General features: G+C 43.5%; 1 protein-coding gene across 1 annotated transcript; it reads left to right on the forward strand.

Moving 5' to 3' along the window:
• The first annotated feature begins 351 nt into the window (after window positions 1-351).
• On the forward strand, window positions 352-6,148 carry Rpl26l1 (ribosomal protein L26 like 1). Its single transcript, XM_005334118.4, has 4 exons — window positions 352-499; window positions 771-947; window positions 4,084-4,224; window positions 5,839-6,148. Exons 2-4 carry the CDS (start codon window positions 780-782, stop codon window positions 5,965-5,967), a joined length of 438 nt encoding a protein of 145 aa, XP_005334175.1. The 5' UTR covers window positions 352-499; window positions 771-779; the 3' UTR covers window positions 5,968-6,148.
• Window positions 6,149-15,683: the final 9,535 nt, after the last annotated feature.

Here is a 15,683-nt window from a genome sequence, read left to right on the forward strand (position 1 = left end):
CATGGATTTTGGTATCTGTAGAGGGTTCTGGAACCAATCCCCCAGGATACCGAGGACAGTTATACAATATGCACTCAGACGAGCTCCTCCGTGACGGGCAACAGGGGTAAAGACAGAGTTCGGGAAGGGTGAGAGATCACTGACAGGTGCCCACTAGGAGAGCATCAATAAAAGGCTGGCTGTAGGGCAGGGGTGGCGAAGGTCTTTACATACAAGAGACCTTGGGCTCAATCGCCAGTACTCAAAAAAAAAAAAAAGCATCAATAAACCCCTAATGCCGGCCCTACAAAAGGCAGGTCTTTCTGCCCAGAGATTCAAATTCTTGGGGTCTCCTCAGGTGAGTGGCGCGAGGCGCTGCGATCCCACCCCAGGACGCAGGGGGCGCCGTTCTGCCTCTCTCCGGCGGAATGGGGCACTGCTATCTTTCTGCGCCTGCGCCAAGAAAAAAACCTCACTTCCGGCTCTGCGCGGTCACAGCCCCAGCTCGCCGTACGGCTAGGTGAGTAAAAGATGGTGTTTTTCTTGGACTCTGAAGCCCACCGCCCCGTGCGACCCTTCCCCGCAGTGTCGTAGAGATGCGCGGCCCTCCACCTCGCGCTCCCCGAGCCAAGGCTCCCTCCCGGGGCGACCTCGAGGCCAGTGCGGCTCCCCGCTCCCGGCCTCTGCGCTGAGGCCTGTAGCACCGGGGTACCGAGCGACATCGACTGCTCCGTCCCCACTCCGCTCCCTGCTCCCTCCACCCACTCAGCCCTCCTTCCCGCTCTTTGCAGACGGTCACCATGAAGTTCAACCCCTTCGTGACCTCGGACCGCAGCAAAAACCGCAAACGCCACTTCAATGCCCCCTCGCACGTGCGCAGAAAGATCATGTCCTCCCCGCTCTCCAAGGAGCTGCGGCAGAAGTACAACGTCCGCTCCATGCCCATTCGCAAGGACGACGAGGTCCAGGTACGCGCTCGCCTCCCGGAGCCTACCAAGTGCAGGGCGCCGGGCCACTGCCTGTGCCTGAGGGAGGGAGTCGCAGGCACTCAAGCCTCCAGGAGCCTAGTAAGAGCCGGACGCAGTGGCGCAGCCCTATAATCCCAGCTCGGGAGGCTGAGGCAGGAGGATCGCGAGTTCAAAGCCAGCCTGGGCAAAAGCGAGGCGCTAAGCAACTCATTGAGAGATCCTGTCTCTAAAAAAAAAAAAAAAACAGACTAAGATGTGGCTCAGAGGGCCATCAGAGTGCTCCAGAGCTAAAAAAAAAAAAAAAAAAAAAGTAGCCTAGCAAGTGAGATGGGGTGCAGAGCCGCTAGAGTGCCCACCCTGTTTAAAATATTCCAGCCAAAGAAAAGTCTGCTTTTCAGTCTAGCCCAGTGGCTTTTAGTTTGTGAGCTATTGTTCAGGGTGGTTCTTTGAGCCCTTCTTTGAAGGGGAAAATGCTCCTTTTGAGTTTGGTAGAATTGATGTTTTTGGGATCCAGGCCTGTAATGTACTAGTCTTGCCAGGGAAAATGGAGAAGCCAAAGCAAGTCAGAAGTGAAAAATTATGAAAGGCTGTAGTCCATGTTGAAAGTGGAAGCGTGCTGTTCTCTGTGAATGGAGCTCAGTATGTGAGGGTGAATAGGTTGGACTGGGTTCACCCTGGAAGGAATATTTATTGAGCACTTCCCAGATACTGTTCTAGACACTAGCGGTGAACAAGACTGAGTAAGCCTTCATTCTCACAGAGCTCACATTTTGGAGCAGGGCTTCTCAGCCTCAGCACTGCGGACATCTGGGACCCAGTAATTGTGGGGAAACTGCTCTGGACATTATAGAGTGCTTAACAGCATCCCTCCCTTCCCACAAGGTGATAGCAGCATTCCCCATCTTTGTCACTGTGACAAGCAAAAATATTTCCAGATATTGCCGGTTATCCCCTGGCTGACCCCAGTTGTCTCCCCCAGCTGAGAACCATTGTTTAGAAATGAAATGGGATGAAGTGATGAATAAAGGGGTTTGATGTGTCATCTGAGACACTGGGGCTCTCTGAAGGTAGTTCGGAGGGAGAATCTAGGGCTGGATTGTGGCTCAGCATGTGTGAGGCCCTGGGTTCAACCCCCCAGTGCTGCAAAACTTGGAGGCAGGATCAATAGTTTCAACCTCTTCTCTCCTGGATTCTGCCTATCAGTCATGTTCTAAAACTGGGAATTGCAAATGCCTATATGGCAAATTAAATAAGAAAAGTGGACTGATTAGGACATGTCAACCTGAAAAGTTGATTCCTTGTTTGAAGGATGTATGTCTTACCCACTGCAGCCTAGAGGAAACTCAGACTCGGTATTGTCAGACTTTGGCTTTACAAGAGAACTGTAAAATTGGATTTTCTTTGCCAGCCCATTTCCTTCCAGCTTCTACTGTCTGTTGCCCATTTCTTAAATAAGCTCCTCAGAAGAACTGTCTATATTTCATCTCCCATTCATTTTTGGATACTCTCCAGTCTCATTCCTGTTCCTACTACTTCATAAAATCTGCTTTGTCTGCAGTACCTCTTTGTGATTAAATCCAGGGGACACATCTTGCTCTCATCACACTTCTGACTTCTCAGCACTATTTGGTGTAGGTAGCACCATGTTAGTTCAAGAAGTCTTGGCCTCTTTGACACTTCAGGTTCACAGTTTGCTTCCAGCTTCTCAGACTTCCTGCTGGCTGTTTTTCTCTTCATCTCCTCTTGCTCTGCATTCTCTGCCTAGGTATGTACAGTAATCGGTAATATTTTATTCTCAGAATTGTAAATGTCTGCTCTGTAAACACCTCCCTCTTACATGCCAGCCTGAATCACTACAGACCTATTTGCTGAATACCTGTTTAGATATCTTATAGACTTTACAAGTTTCTTAACCAAGAAAAGACCTGTTTTTTAAGGTAGTGCTGCTTTACACTGAGCTATATCCTTAGCCCGTAGCCTTTCTTCTTTTCTGAGGTAGAGTCTCACTCAGTTGCCCAGGCTGGCCTAGAACTTGGGAGTACTCCTGTCTCAGTCCCCTGAGTCACTGAGGTCACAGGTATGGCCACCATACCCAGCTGCCATAAACCTTTAAGTTATGCTCAACAACTTTATTTAAACCCAGTCTTCTGCACTGCTACTAAGTCCTGTTGATTCTATCTACAGAAGTCGATTCTGACTATTTCCAGTTTACTTCAGGAAAGGGCTGAGGACACTCCTGGGTTCAATCCCCAGTACCTCTGCCCATAAAAAGTCAAAAATCGTTGCCTACAAGGCCCGAGGTGCTCCATGGCTGTCCTCCCCTGCGGCTCATCTCCTAACCCCACCAGGCCCTGCATTTCAGCCATGCTTGTCTTATCAGATCCTTAAATACCCCTTATTTTTTTTTCTTCCGCTCCCTGGAGTGCTCTCCTCCACTTTACCTGCCTGACTCCTCATTTCTGTTCTTAAATGTCAGTTCCTCAGAGAATCCTTCCCAGATCCTCGAATCATTTTATAGCATTGCATCCTTTACTTTCCCTTCATGAAAGTGCACTTCAAATTGCGTCTCTGTGGGTGACTCCCAAGTCCCTGTTGGTGGCTCATGTGGCCTTCAATGGTGTTTCAGATTCTGTTGTCTGTTGAATGTCCCTCAGTGCTTCAAAATCATCATATTCCACACTGAACAATTTTCTCCTAAAATCTGTTTCTGCATCTGTGCTCCTTGTCTCTGGGAAAGGCATAGCCCCCAAGTTGTCCTGAGAGCCTCTGGTCACATAGACTCATGTCAATTTTTCAGTGAGGCATGGCTGTCCTCTTTCCAACCTGAAAATCACTCTGAAATGTATGCTGAACACTCCAGATGGACAGCTTAGGAGTGCTGAGGCTCATTCTCTGCTGACTGTCCTAGTCCAAGGAGTCTTGATGTTTCTTCAGACAAGTGGAGAAAAAAAATTAAGCGAAGAATTTCTAGCTAAGCTAGCATAACACAAAGCAAATTTATGCCATAAACTAGCTGATGTTTCACTGCCAAGACTTTTTCACAAAAGATTGTGTTCAGCCTACATGTTCCTGAAAATTAGCTTTCTCATTATGATGCCATCCATCACAGGGGGCTCTCGTTTGTACTTTTTCTTAGGTGGTTCGAGGACATTACAAAGGTCAGCAAATCGGCAAGGTAGTCCAGGTGTACAGAAAGAAGTATGTCATCTACATTGAACGGGTGCAGCGTGAGAAGGCTAATGGCACAACCGTCCATGTGGGCATCCACCCAAGCAAGGTATGTCCCTGACTGAGTGGGGGCGACAGCCATTTAGTGTAGTGTTGCCATTAGTTATTGACATGTTGGTGCTCCTCTCTGTATAGGTGGGTGAGGTAAGGGCTTAGAGGCAGGCTGCTAGGCAGCTTGATTGGTTCATTGGCTTAATACTGTCCAAATCCACACTCTAGCCAGGCATGGTAGCACACACCTGTGATCCCAATGACTCGGAAGGCTGAGGCAGGAAGATCCAGAGTTGAAGGTCAGCCTGGGCAACTTAATGAGACTTTGTCTCAAAATAAAATAAAGTAGCAGCTAGAATTGTGGTTCAGTGGTAGAGCGCTCGCTTAGCAGGGTAGGATCCAGGTTCGATCCGCAGGACCACATAAAAATAAAGGCATTGTGTTGTGTCCATCTACACATAAAAAATAAATATTAAAAAAATAAAATAAGGTAGCTAGGGCTGGGGCCATAGCTCAGTTTGTAGAGTGCTTGTCTTGCATGCACAAGGCCCTGGGTTCAATCCCCAGCACCACATACACATGCACAAAAAAGATAAGTCTGGGAACTAGCTCAGTGACAGAGCACCCTGGGTTCAGCACCCCTGAGTATGCCCCCCAAAAAGAGTCTGGACTCTTGTCTGTTTTGCCATCCTAGCTGGTGACAAGAAGGCACTGGTGCTCGGAGTGGAACATCTCCCTGGCCTTCATGCCCACTCAGCAGAACACCTGTGCTCTGCTTTTCACTCTTGTCCTGTATTGTGTTACAGGATCTGTCTTTCCTTCCTGAGTTTCAGCTCCTTGAGGACAGGATGGTTAGGGGCTTGCTTATCCTTATGACCTCTGTATTGCCCAGTAGCGGTGTGGGATGCAGATTTTTTAAAAGCAATGCATCTTGCCAGCTAATGGAATTAGTGAACAAAATTTCCCAACCAAAGGACATGTTACTCAACTATGTAAGTGACCTCCTGAGATCCAAAGAAATTAGGAGGTGGAAGGCTGGCGAGCACAAGGAACCTGAGCTGCTGTTTATTGTCCAGGGAACCTCTACTGTTCAGGGTGGTGGTGGTTAACTCTGGTGTTGTGTGAGGTGGTGCATGCTTATGATCCCAGCTACTCAGGAGGTTGAGGCAGTAGGATCACAGTTTAGCAAGTCGATATCTCAAAATCATATTTAAAAAGAGTGGGGGATGTAGTCAGTGGTGGACCGCAGAACCACCTTGTGCAAGTGTAAGCAAAAATAACCAAGACGGGAGCAGATCTCAACAAATCAGCACCTAGTCTTTATTAAGTAGTGGTGGAATGGCGCATTTTCAGGGGAGAACATGGCAACTGGTACAAGAGGGGTCTTTTTTATAGGTTTTAATGAGAATTAATCATAGCAGAATGTGTAGTGTGACTTAATCATTAGAGACTTGGGCAGTCAGGAAACTAGTTGTGCAGGTTCAAAGTCTAAATCAGAAAAGTAGCTGTGAAAGCTGGAAACCCATTGTTATTGAGATGAAAGTCCAGAGCCCATCCTTTTTTGGGGGTGGGGGGGTTATTACTCTATATACTTCAGCAAGGCTCTGGGGTTGGTCCTAGTACTATAAAATAAATAAAACTAAAAAAAGATGTTTGTTGTCTTTCCTGACAGGTAGTTATCACCAGGCTAAAATTGGACAAAGATAGAAAAAAAATTCTTGAACGCAAAGCCAAGTCTCGGCAAGTTGGAAAAGAGAAAGGCAAATACAAGGAAGAGCTCATTGAGAAGATGCAGGAGTGAATGTGGCCTATCATACAACCACAGTTGAACTGAAAATGTCTGGATGTGCTTCTCTGGAACTTTTTGGGGTCTCTGGAATGTTCCATTGCCCTCCTGTTTTGTTATGAATCTGTGGCTCTGTAAATCTGCTTTGCAATTTTGATTAATAATTTTTTGAATAAAAATTGGAACTGTTCCTAAACTCAAGGATATTTTCTTAATGTTATAAATGAAATCCATCTTATCAGTTCCCTTTCGCCAGCCTTTCATATGTTTGATCTGCAGTGGTGGGTTAAGACAGCCCTCCCTGCCTGTTTTCTCATGCTGGGAAGGGCCAGGTAGGGCTCTAGTCCCAGAGGCAGGGGTTTGCCCCTCATTAGCAGCTGGGACACCAACAGGCTCTCTTACGGCTTGACCAAGCTCTGGGTACTGCTTTGTAGCCATGTCTCAGGCCTGCTGATCCCTATTTCCCTGCTCCCTCCATCATGCACCTGCCAAACCAGACCTCTCACAGCTTTGGTCCCTTCCCAAATACCTTTCCATGGAACTGAAAGGCTCCTTACTCAGAAAACTAGCCACCTGTGAGCAAGACTTGGCTCATTTCATTTGTCCTTATATTTTTATAGTTTTTATATTTTCCAACTTTTAAAATCCAAGAGACTCCACAGAACCACATGACTGACCCAGCTGCATAGAGCCCTGTTCTGCATTGGTTGAGGCAGTGGGGCTGAGGAGCTGACCCCTCCCTCAATTGTGGTCTTAACTTTCCTGTCCCCCACCTTTATCGGAGATTTAGCCCCAAATCCATCTAAAAGTCCCCACTACACCTCTGAAGAATAATTGTTTAAAGTGCATCAAATTGTGTGTATGTGTATGTGTTGCTGGGATCAAACCCAGGGCCTTGTGCCTGCTCTGCAAACACTGCCCCTGAGCTCCACCTCTAGCCATTTTTGTGGTCCTCTGTTCCCTATTTATCTCAGAAATGCTTATCCTTAAAGTTGTCGAAATTAAATATGTATATTCAGACTGGCCTGATTTTGAGTCATGTGGGTGCTTGTTAACATCAGTCTTACCCTCTTGCCTAGAGATTCCATATTGCAGTAGGTCTTGAGAGATTTGTGCATATGTGTTTCATATGAACTTTGTGTCATGACCACATTTGGAAAATAAAATTGGAATGCATGGAAATCATAACAAGTAGCTGCCCATCATATACAGTGGTACTAATGTTTACACAATAGCTGTGTAATCATTTACATGCTGTTATGGTTTGAATGTGAAAGCTCACATGTGAGACAAAGCAAGAAGGTTTGGAGATGATTGGGTCATATCCTTGGCCTAATCTGTGAATTAATCTATGATGGGATTAACTGGTACCTGGAGGCAGGTGGGGTGTGGCTGGAGGAAGTAGTTCATTGGGGTCATGGCTTTGGGGTATATATTTTGTATTCATTGGGGGCATGGCTTTTGTATTTGGAGAGTGCAGACTCTCTGCTTTCTGATCATCATGTGAGCTGCTTCCTTCTGCCACACTGTCCCACCATGATGCTTAGCCTCGCATGGATTCCTGAGGAATGGAGCTGGGCTTCTATGGACTAAGACCTCTGAAACCATGAGCTCCCAAATAAACATTTCCTCCTCTAAAATTGTTCTGGTCATTTCCTTTAGTTACAGCAGCGAAAAAACTAAAGCAGAAAGCAAGGTGTTGCTGTGCCTAACCTGACTGTTAAACCACGATGCAAAGAAAAGACCACCAACTCCAATTCTAAATCAAATTAGAGCAAGCTTGTAATTCCAACTAGCCGGGGCTGTCCCTCTCCCGAAATCTGTGGGATAGAAGACAGTACTCCAGCTCTCTAGGAGTGCAGCTTTATAGCAGAGGGGGTGTCTTGAGAACTTAGAGATAACAGACTTTTGACAAATATAATACAAAGGCAGGTGGTAGATTAATGGTCTAAATGGTTCAGCACTTGGGGAGTAAATTTAGATCCCAGCATCAGAATGTATGAGGCGCCATTAGGGTTTCAGAGAGGGTTGTTATCTGGTCGGGGAAAACCAGGCATGGGTGAGTTCAAGGCATGGGCAGGCATTCCAAGTAAGTTTAAAACATCAAAATAACAGCCAAGCCAAATAGAAATCCTAATATTTTACAAAAAACAGAAGTGAATCATGTATAACTTTTGACAAGATAGCTCCTGATCTTAAGAGGGAATTAGGCTGAGTTTATCACTAACCATGTGGTTCAGGAGCTTTTTGAGCTTTTTGGAATTGTTAAGAGGAATTTTGAGAAGTTTACCGTATAGCAAGCTGGAAATGTTTTGTGTTGTCGTAAGCGGAGCTTAATGGCCAGTTCTGAAGGGAGCTCAGAATATCAGAATGCCAATATGACCATGGACAGAGTGAAGACAGGGCTCAAGAGGGTTTAGAGGAAAAAGAGGACTGTTGGTAATTGGACTAGAGGCCATTCATGTACATTGTGGCTGAAAGTTGTCTACATTTTGCCTGTGTCCTAAGACTTTGTGTGAGGCTGATTTTATTTTTAAATATTTTTTAGTTGTCAATGGAACTTTATTTTATTTATTTATATGCGGTGCTAAGAATCGAACCTGTGCCTCACACATGCTAGGCAAGAGCTCTACCTACCTGAGCCACTACCCCACCCAAAGGCTGATTTTAAAAGCAATGGACTTTTTTTTTTTTTTGAGAATTTTTTTTAATATTTATTTTTTCAGTTTTTTTCGGTGGACACAACATTTTTATTTTATGTGGTGCTGAGGATTGAACCCAGCGACCCGCGCATGCCAGGCGAGCGCATTACCATTTGAACCCCATCCCCAGCCCACGATGGACTTCTTAATCTGCAGAAGAACTTTCTAGGTAGCAAAGATATTGCTGGCAGCTTTTAGCCAAATTTATTGTGATAAACTGGAACAGAAAGATTTGGAAAACGTACTTGAAAGGCCAAAGTAAAACTAGGGCTAAATTGCAATTGTTAAAGACATTACTGCCACTGCAGAAATGCTAAAGACTTTGCCCAGAGACTAAGAAAGATAGTTTGAGGGCATCTAAGAAGCGGCAAGACCACACCCATCTCAAGCTCTTTGGAGTAAAAATAAAAATTCTCTTGAGAAGAGATCTATGGGGCACCCTTCATGCACAAGAGGGCTTAGGAAGTTTTCGACATGCTTGATAGACCCAGCCTAATTCCCTCTTAAGATTGGGAGCCATCTCGTCACAAAGGCATGAAAAGTTAATTTTGGCTTTACTGTGTGATAGTAAAAGCAAATGTGACTCCATTTTGTTTTATGACTTCAACCTGTAAAACAACCATGCTAAGTAGAAGGGTCATGACTGGGGCAAGATGTTCTTTTCCTTTTGCTATAGAAACCTTTAAGAACACGGAAATACCTAAGGGGCATTGTTTTTGTAACTAGGGTAACGGGGCTCTGTTTCTGTAACTGAGGTGACTAGGATAACTGTGATTAGTTAGGCTTCCCTTCACTTGACTGCACTGTCCCGCTTCTATAACCTGGCTTGCTTACATTGGCTAGACACCCCCCCTCCCCGCCCCGAACATCCCTTTTGCGGTTTTCAGGCTTATAAGGAGTGCCCTTGCAATTGTTTGGGGCTGATCAGGGGAACAGCTTTATGTTGTGGTCAGTCGCCACTGGTGTGCTTCAATAAAGGCTTGATTCGATTATATGTGACTGGTCTGGAAGTCAGTATATGAAACCCTGGGACGAAGCTTTAACTATAGCTTCTGGGGGCTCGTCCGGGATCCATTTCTTCCCTACCCTCACGCCAAATTTGATTATATGTGAGTGGTCTGGAAGTCAATTTATGAAACCCCAGGACGAAGTTTTAACTATAACAACTATAAATTACTGAGATTTCTAAACTTGCTTGGAATGCCTGCCCATGCCTTGAACTCACCCATGCCTGGCTTTCCCTGACCAGATAACAACCCTCTCTGAAACTTTAGTGGCGCCTCATAAATTCTGGCTTTCTCTGGCCAGATAACGACTCTCTCTGAATCTCTAGTGGTGCCTCATACATTCTGATGCTGGGATCTAAATTTACTCCCTAAGTGCTGGACCATTTAGACCATTAACCTACTACCTGCCTTTGTGTTATGCTTGTCAAAATCCTGTTATCTGTAAGTTCTCAAGACACCCCCCTGCTTTTTGCAAACTTTCTGTGCTTTATATAAAGCTGAGCTTCTAGAGAGCTTCGGGGCTGTCTTCTATTCCCACAGGTTTCGGGAGAGACAACCCCGGCCGGTCGGAGTTACAAGCTTGCTTTCACTTGATTTAAATTGGAGTCGGTGGTCTTTTCTTTGCGTCCTGGTTTAACAATGCATAACCACCCAGAAACTCAGAGGCTTCTGCAGCCAAGGTCCCTGGAGGCTTGGCTATTGCTCAAGATGGCAGCAGACCTTGGTGTCAACCATGTGGGGTTGGTTCTGCAGGAATGCAGGTTGCTGGAGTTAGAGGGTCATGGAGGCTTCCACCAAGATTTCAAAGGAAGGCCTGGGAGGCCAGGCAGAGTGCAGCAGGGTCGGAGTCCCTGCGGGCAGTAGTGTGGAGATGTGAGGAGGAAGCCAAAGCTGCAGCGGAGACCCCTGAGATGAAGAAATGCCAGTAACACGGGACATCATCCTAGGGAACTGCTCATGCAGGAACTGAGCAGAGACAAGCCAACAGAAAGGCCACTCGGGCCACAGGGGCAGAGCTACAAAAGTCCTTTGGAGAGAACATCATGATGCCCTGTTCCCAGTCGCTGGACACAGAACTACAGGACTTGTTTGCCCAGCCGGATTTCAGTCTTGCTTTGGTCCCAGCCCTTCTATGCCCCTGTTTTTGCAAAAGGAAATGTTAACTCAGTACCTTTATATATTGGATATTTGTAAATTGCTTTTAATTTTACAGGAGTTTACATTGTGTGATTGCCTTGAACTCAGAAAAGACTTTGGACTTGAACTTTGAGCAATCTCGGAACAGATGAGACTCTTGGGATTCTTGGGACTCTTGGGAATGGACTAAATATGTTTTGCATTGTCAGATGATTGTGAGCTTCTGGGGGCCAGGAAGGGAATGTTATGGTTTGAATGTGAGGTATCCCCCCAAAGCTCACATATGAGACAAAGCAAGAAGGCTTAGAGAAGAAACTATTGGGTCATATCCTTTACCTAATCAGCTAATTAGTCCCTGAAGGGGTTAACTGGTAATTGTAGGCAGGTGGGATAGCTGGAGGGCATGGTTCATTGGGGACAGTGCTGTGCCGACTCTTTCTCTGCTTTCTGGTCACCTTGAGCTGCTTCCCTTTGCCACACTCTTCTGCCAGTATGTCCTGCCTCACCTTGAGCCCTGGGGAATGGAGCCAGCCTTCTATGGACTAAGACTTCTGAAACCCCGAGCCCCCAAATAAACACTCCCTCTTCTAAAACTGTTCTGGTCATGTCCTTTGGTCACAGCAGGGAAAAAGCCAACTCAACACAGGCTGAAGTCTACATCAAGGGGTGTCATGAATAGGTCAGCCCCCAAATTCTGTAGTTTGTATTTTCTAATTTGAGTTTTGTCTTTATGGTCAACCCACATGTTCTAGGACTCCAGGAGTTGCATATGACTGCTGGAGACTGAGCTCAGCAGTTTGACACCGGCCTAGCGTACATGAGGCCTTCGTTTCAATACCTAGTGCTTCAAAAAAAAAGAAAAAGGAAAAGAAAGAAAGAAAGAAAAGTTGTCTAAAAGATTTCATACTGGATTAAACTTAACAGCTCTTTACTGTGTAGTCTAACACCTGATCTGAGCCCTAGGCTCCAGCCATTACATAAATTTATTACAGAAATTTGAATCATGACATTTAGGAATCAGATTTGGCTTATCTCCAGCAACTTATTCCAGTACAAATGGTGGATAACAGGTTTGGGGCTGTAATCCTCCCAGAGGCATCCAGATCACCCCAGGCTGCTGATACAGAGCCAAGTGCCGAGTAGAGCATTATCGAGGAGAGCAGGAGCTCAGGCTGGCAGCCCTGTGGAGTGCCTGTCTAGCATGCATGAGCACCTGTGGTAGATCCCAGGACTACAAAAAAAGGGCTGGAACTCAACCTCAAACAGTTCTAATCTTACCCTTCCCAGCTGCTAGGTATCTGTCAGTTCCTAGGTACATGACCTAAAGCAAATTGCTTAACCGCTCAAAACCTCAGTTTTGTCACTTTGTGAAATAGATACAAACCTGGAACCTATTGCGTGGTTTGCCAGGCTTACCCAGGACACTGAAAATAAAGCAGAGCTTGGGAGGTTTGACCATCATCGTTCAGGAGGTTAAATAACAATGTTTTAGCGTAGAGAGCAAAAGTTTAATTAGAAACGGGGAAGTGAGGGTGGGCACCCGGGCAGAGTGAGGCTATCACGAGCCTGATGTGCAGCAGGGCTTAGGGCCAGGTTTTTATTAGGGTACATACTTAGGTAGAATATGTATGATCCAAAGGGACTGGACTCCCTGGGACTGGGAACTCTCCAGCAAGATCGTATTTCCCCATTAAGGGATCCGGTCCAGCACATAAGTTTCAGCTCACATCAGTGTCTCTGGTAACATATCACCCCAGACCTGAGAAGTTCCCAAAGAGAGAGACCTCAACTGAGGACATCAATAACTTAGGCTTAACTGACATATATAGAACATTTCATCCATCAACAAGTCAATACACTTTCTTCTCAGCAGCATATCAATCTTTTTCTAGAATAGACCATATAATTGTACCACAAAGCAACTCTTAAGCAAATAAAAACGTAGAGATACTACCCAGCACTCTATCAGATCATAATGGAAGGGAATTAGAAATCAGTGATAAAATTAAAAAAATAGAAGCTACTCCAACACCTGGAGACTAAATAATATGCTATTGAATGAATAATGGATGGCAGAAGACATCAAAGAGGGGATTAAAAGATTCTCAGAGGTGAATGAGAACACAGATACAACGTATCCAAGTCACTGGGATGCTATGAAGGCAGTAGGAAGAGGAAAGTTCATTGCATGGAGTTTGTTCCTTAAAAAAAGAAAAAGTCAACAAATAAATGACCTAACATTACATCTCAAAGCCCTAGAAAAAGAAGAACAAATCAACACCAAAAGCAGTAGAAGACAGGAAATAATTAAAATCAGAGATGAAGTCAATGAAATTGAAACAAGAGAAACAATTGAAAAAAATGACAAAACAAAAAGTTGGTTCTTTGAAAAAATAAATAAAATTGATAAACGCTTAGCCAAGCAAATGAAGAGAAGGAGACAGAGAAAACTCAAATTACTAGAATCTGTGATAAAAAAAGAAAATATCATGACCAATACTACAGAAATACAGAGGATAATTAGAAATTATTTTGAAAATTTGTACTCCAATAAAATAGAATATATCCAAGACATTGATAAATTTCTAGAATCATATGACTTACCCAAATTGAATCAGGATGATATACACAAGTTAAACAGATTAATTTCAAGCAATGAAAAGGAAGACACAGTCAGAAGTCTACCAACCAAGAAAAGCCCAGGATCAGATGGACACACAGCTGAGTTCTATAAGAAGTTCAAAGAAGAACTAATAGCAATACTTCTCAAGTTATTTCATGAAATAGAAAAAGAGGGAGTACTTCCAAACTCATTCTATGAGGCCAATATCACCCTGATTTCAAATCCAGACAAAGACATATCAAAGAAAGAAAACTTCAGACCAATATCTCTAATGAACATAGATGCAAAAATTCTCAATAAAATTCTGGCAAATTGAATGCAAAAACTATTAAAAAGATAGTGCACCAGGAACAAATGGGGTTGGGATGAAAGGTTAGTTCAACATACAGAAATCAATAAGTGTAATGTATCACATCAATAGACTTAAAGAGGGTTGGGACTGTGGCTCATTGGTAGAGTGCTTGCCTCACATGTGTGAGGCACTGAGTTCGATTCTTAGCACCACATATAAATAAATGAATAAAATAAAAGTCTATCACCAACTTAAAAAATATTTAAAATATTTAAAGATAAGAATCATATGATCATCTCAATAGATGCAAAAAAAGCATTTGACAAAATCCAGCACCCTTCATGTTCAAAACACTAGAAAAAGTAGGGATAGTAGAAACATACCTCAACATTGTAAAAGCTATATATGCTAAACCCAAGGCCAACATCATTCTAAATGGAAAAAAATTGAAAGCATTCCCTCTAAAAACTGGACAAGACAGCGATGCCCTCCTTCACCACTTCTATTCAACATAGTTCTTGAATTAGATAAAAGAAATTAAAGGGATATGGATAGGAAAAAAAAGAGCTCAAGCTATCGCTATTTGCCAATGACATGATTCTATACTTAGAGTATCCAAAAATTCCAAAAAACTTCTTGAACTAATAAATGAATTCATCAAAGTAGCAGGGTATAAAATCAACACTCATAAATCAAAGGCATTTCTGTGCATCAGTGACAAATCATCAGAGAAACTAGGAAAACCACCCCATTTACAATAGCCTCAAAAAAAAAATACTTGGGAATCAACAAAAGAGGTGAAAGATCTCTACAATGAAAATTACAGAACACTGGCTGAGGCTGTGGCTCCGTGGTAGAGTTGCTCGCCTAGCATGTGTGAGGCACTGGGTTTGATTCTCAGCACCACATAGAAATAAATGAATAAAATAAAAGGTCCATACATCTAAAAATATTTCTTAAAAACTTCAGATTGCTAAAGAAATAAATTAAAGAAGACCTTAGAAGATGAAAAGATCTACCTTGTTCTTGGATAGACAGAATTTATATTGTCAAAAGGACCATACTACCAAAAGCAGTATACAGATTTAATGCAGTTCCAATAAAAATCCCAACGACATTCCTCATAGAAATAGAAAAAGCAGTCATGAAATTCATCTGGAAAAATAAGAGACCCAGAATAGGCAAAGTAATCCTTAGCAAGAAGAGTGAAGCAGGAGGCATCATTATACAGAGCTTAAACAATACTACAGAGCAACAGTGTCAAAAAGAGCATGGTATTGGCACCAAAATAGACCTGTAGAGCAATGATACAGAATAGAGGACACAGAGACTAACCCACATAACTACAGTTATCTCATACTAGACAAAGGTGCTAAAAACATATATTGAAGAAAAGATAGCCTCTTCAACAAATGGTGCTGGAAAAACTGGAAATCTATATGCAGCAAAATGAAATTAAGCCCCTATCTCTCACCATGCACAAAACTCAACTCAAAGTAGATCAAGGACCTAGGAATTAGACCAGAGACCCTGCATTAAAGATATGAGAAAGTAGCTTCAAATCTCCATCATGTCAAATTAGGGCCTGACTTCCTTAACAAGACCCCTATAGTGCAAGAAATAAAGTCAAGAATCAACAAATGGGATGGATTCAAACTGAAAATCTTTTTCTCAGAAAAAGAAACATCAGTGAGGGGAATAGACAGTCTATGTCTTGGGAACAAATCTTTACCCCTCACACATCAGAGTGCTAATCTCTAGGGTGTATAAAGAATACGAAAAACTAAACACCAAAAAAACAACTCAGTCAAGAAATGGGACAAGGAACTGAACAGACCCTTCTCAGAAGATGATATACAATTGATCAACAAATACATGGAAAAAAAAGTTCAACATATTTTAGTAATTAGAGAAATGTAAATCAAAACTACTCTAAGATTTCATCTCACACCAGTCAGAATAGCAGCTAT

The sequence above is a fragment of the Ictidomys tridecemlineatus genome, chromosome 1, assembly GCF_052094955.1.
Source record: "Ictidomys tridecemlineatus isolate mIctTri1 chromosome 1, mIctTri1.hap1, whole genome shotgun sequence".
In the NCBI taxonomy this organism is placed as follows: Eukaryota; Metazoa; Chordata; class Mammalia; order Rodentia; family Sciuridae; genus Ictidomys; species Ictidomys tridecemlineatus.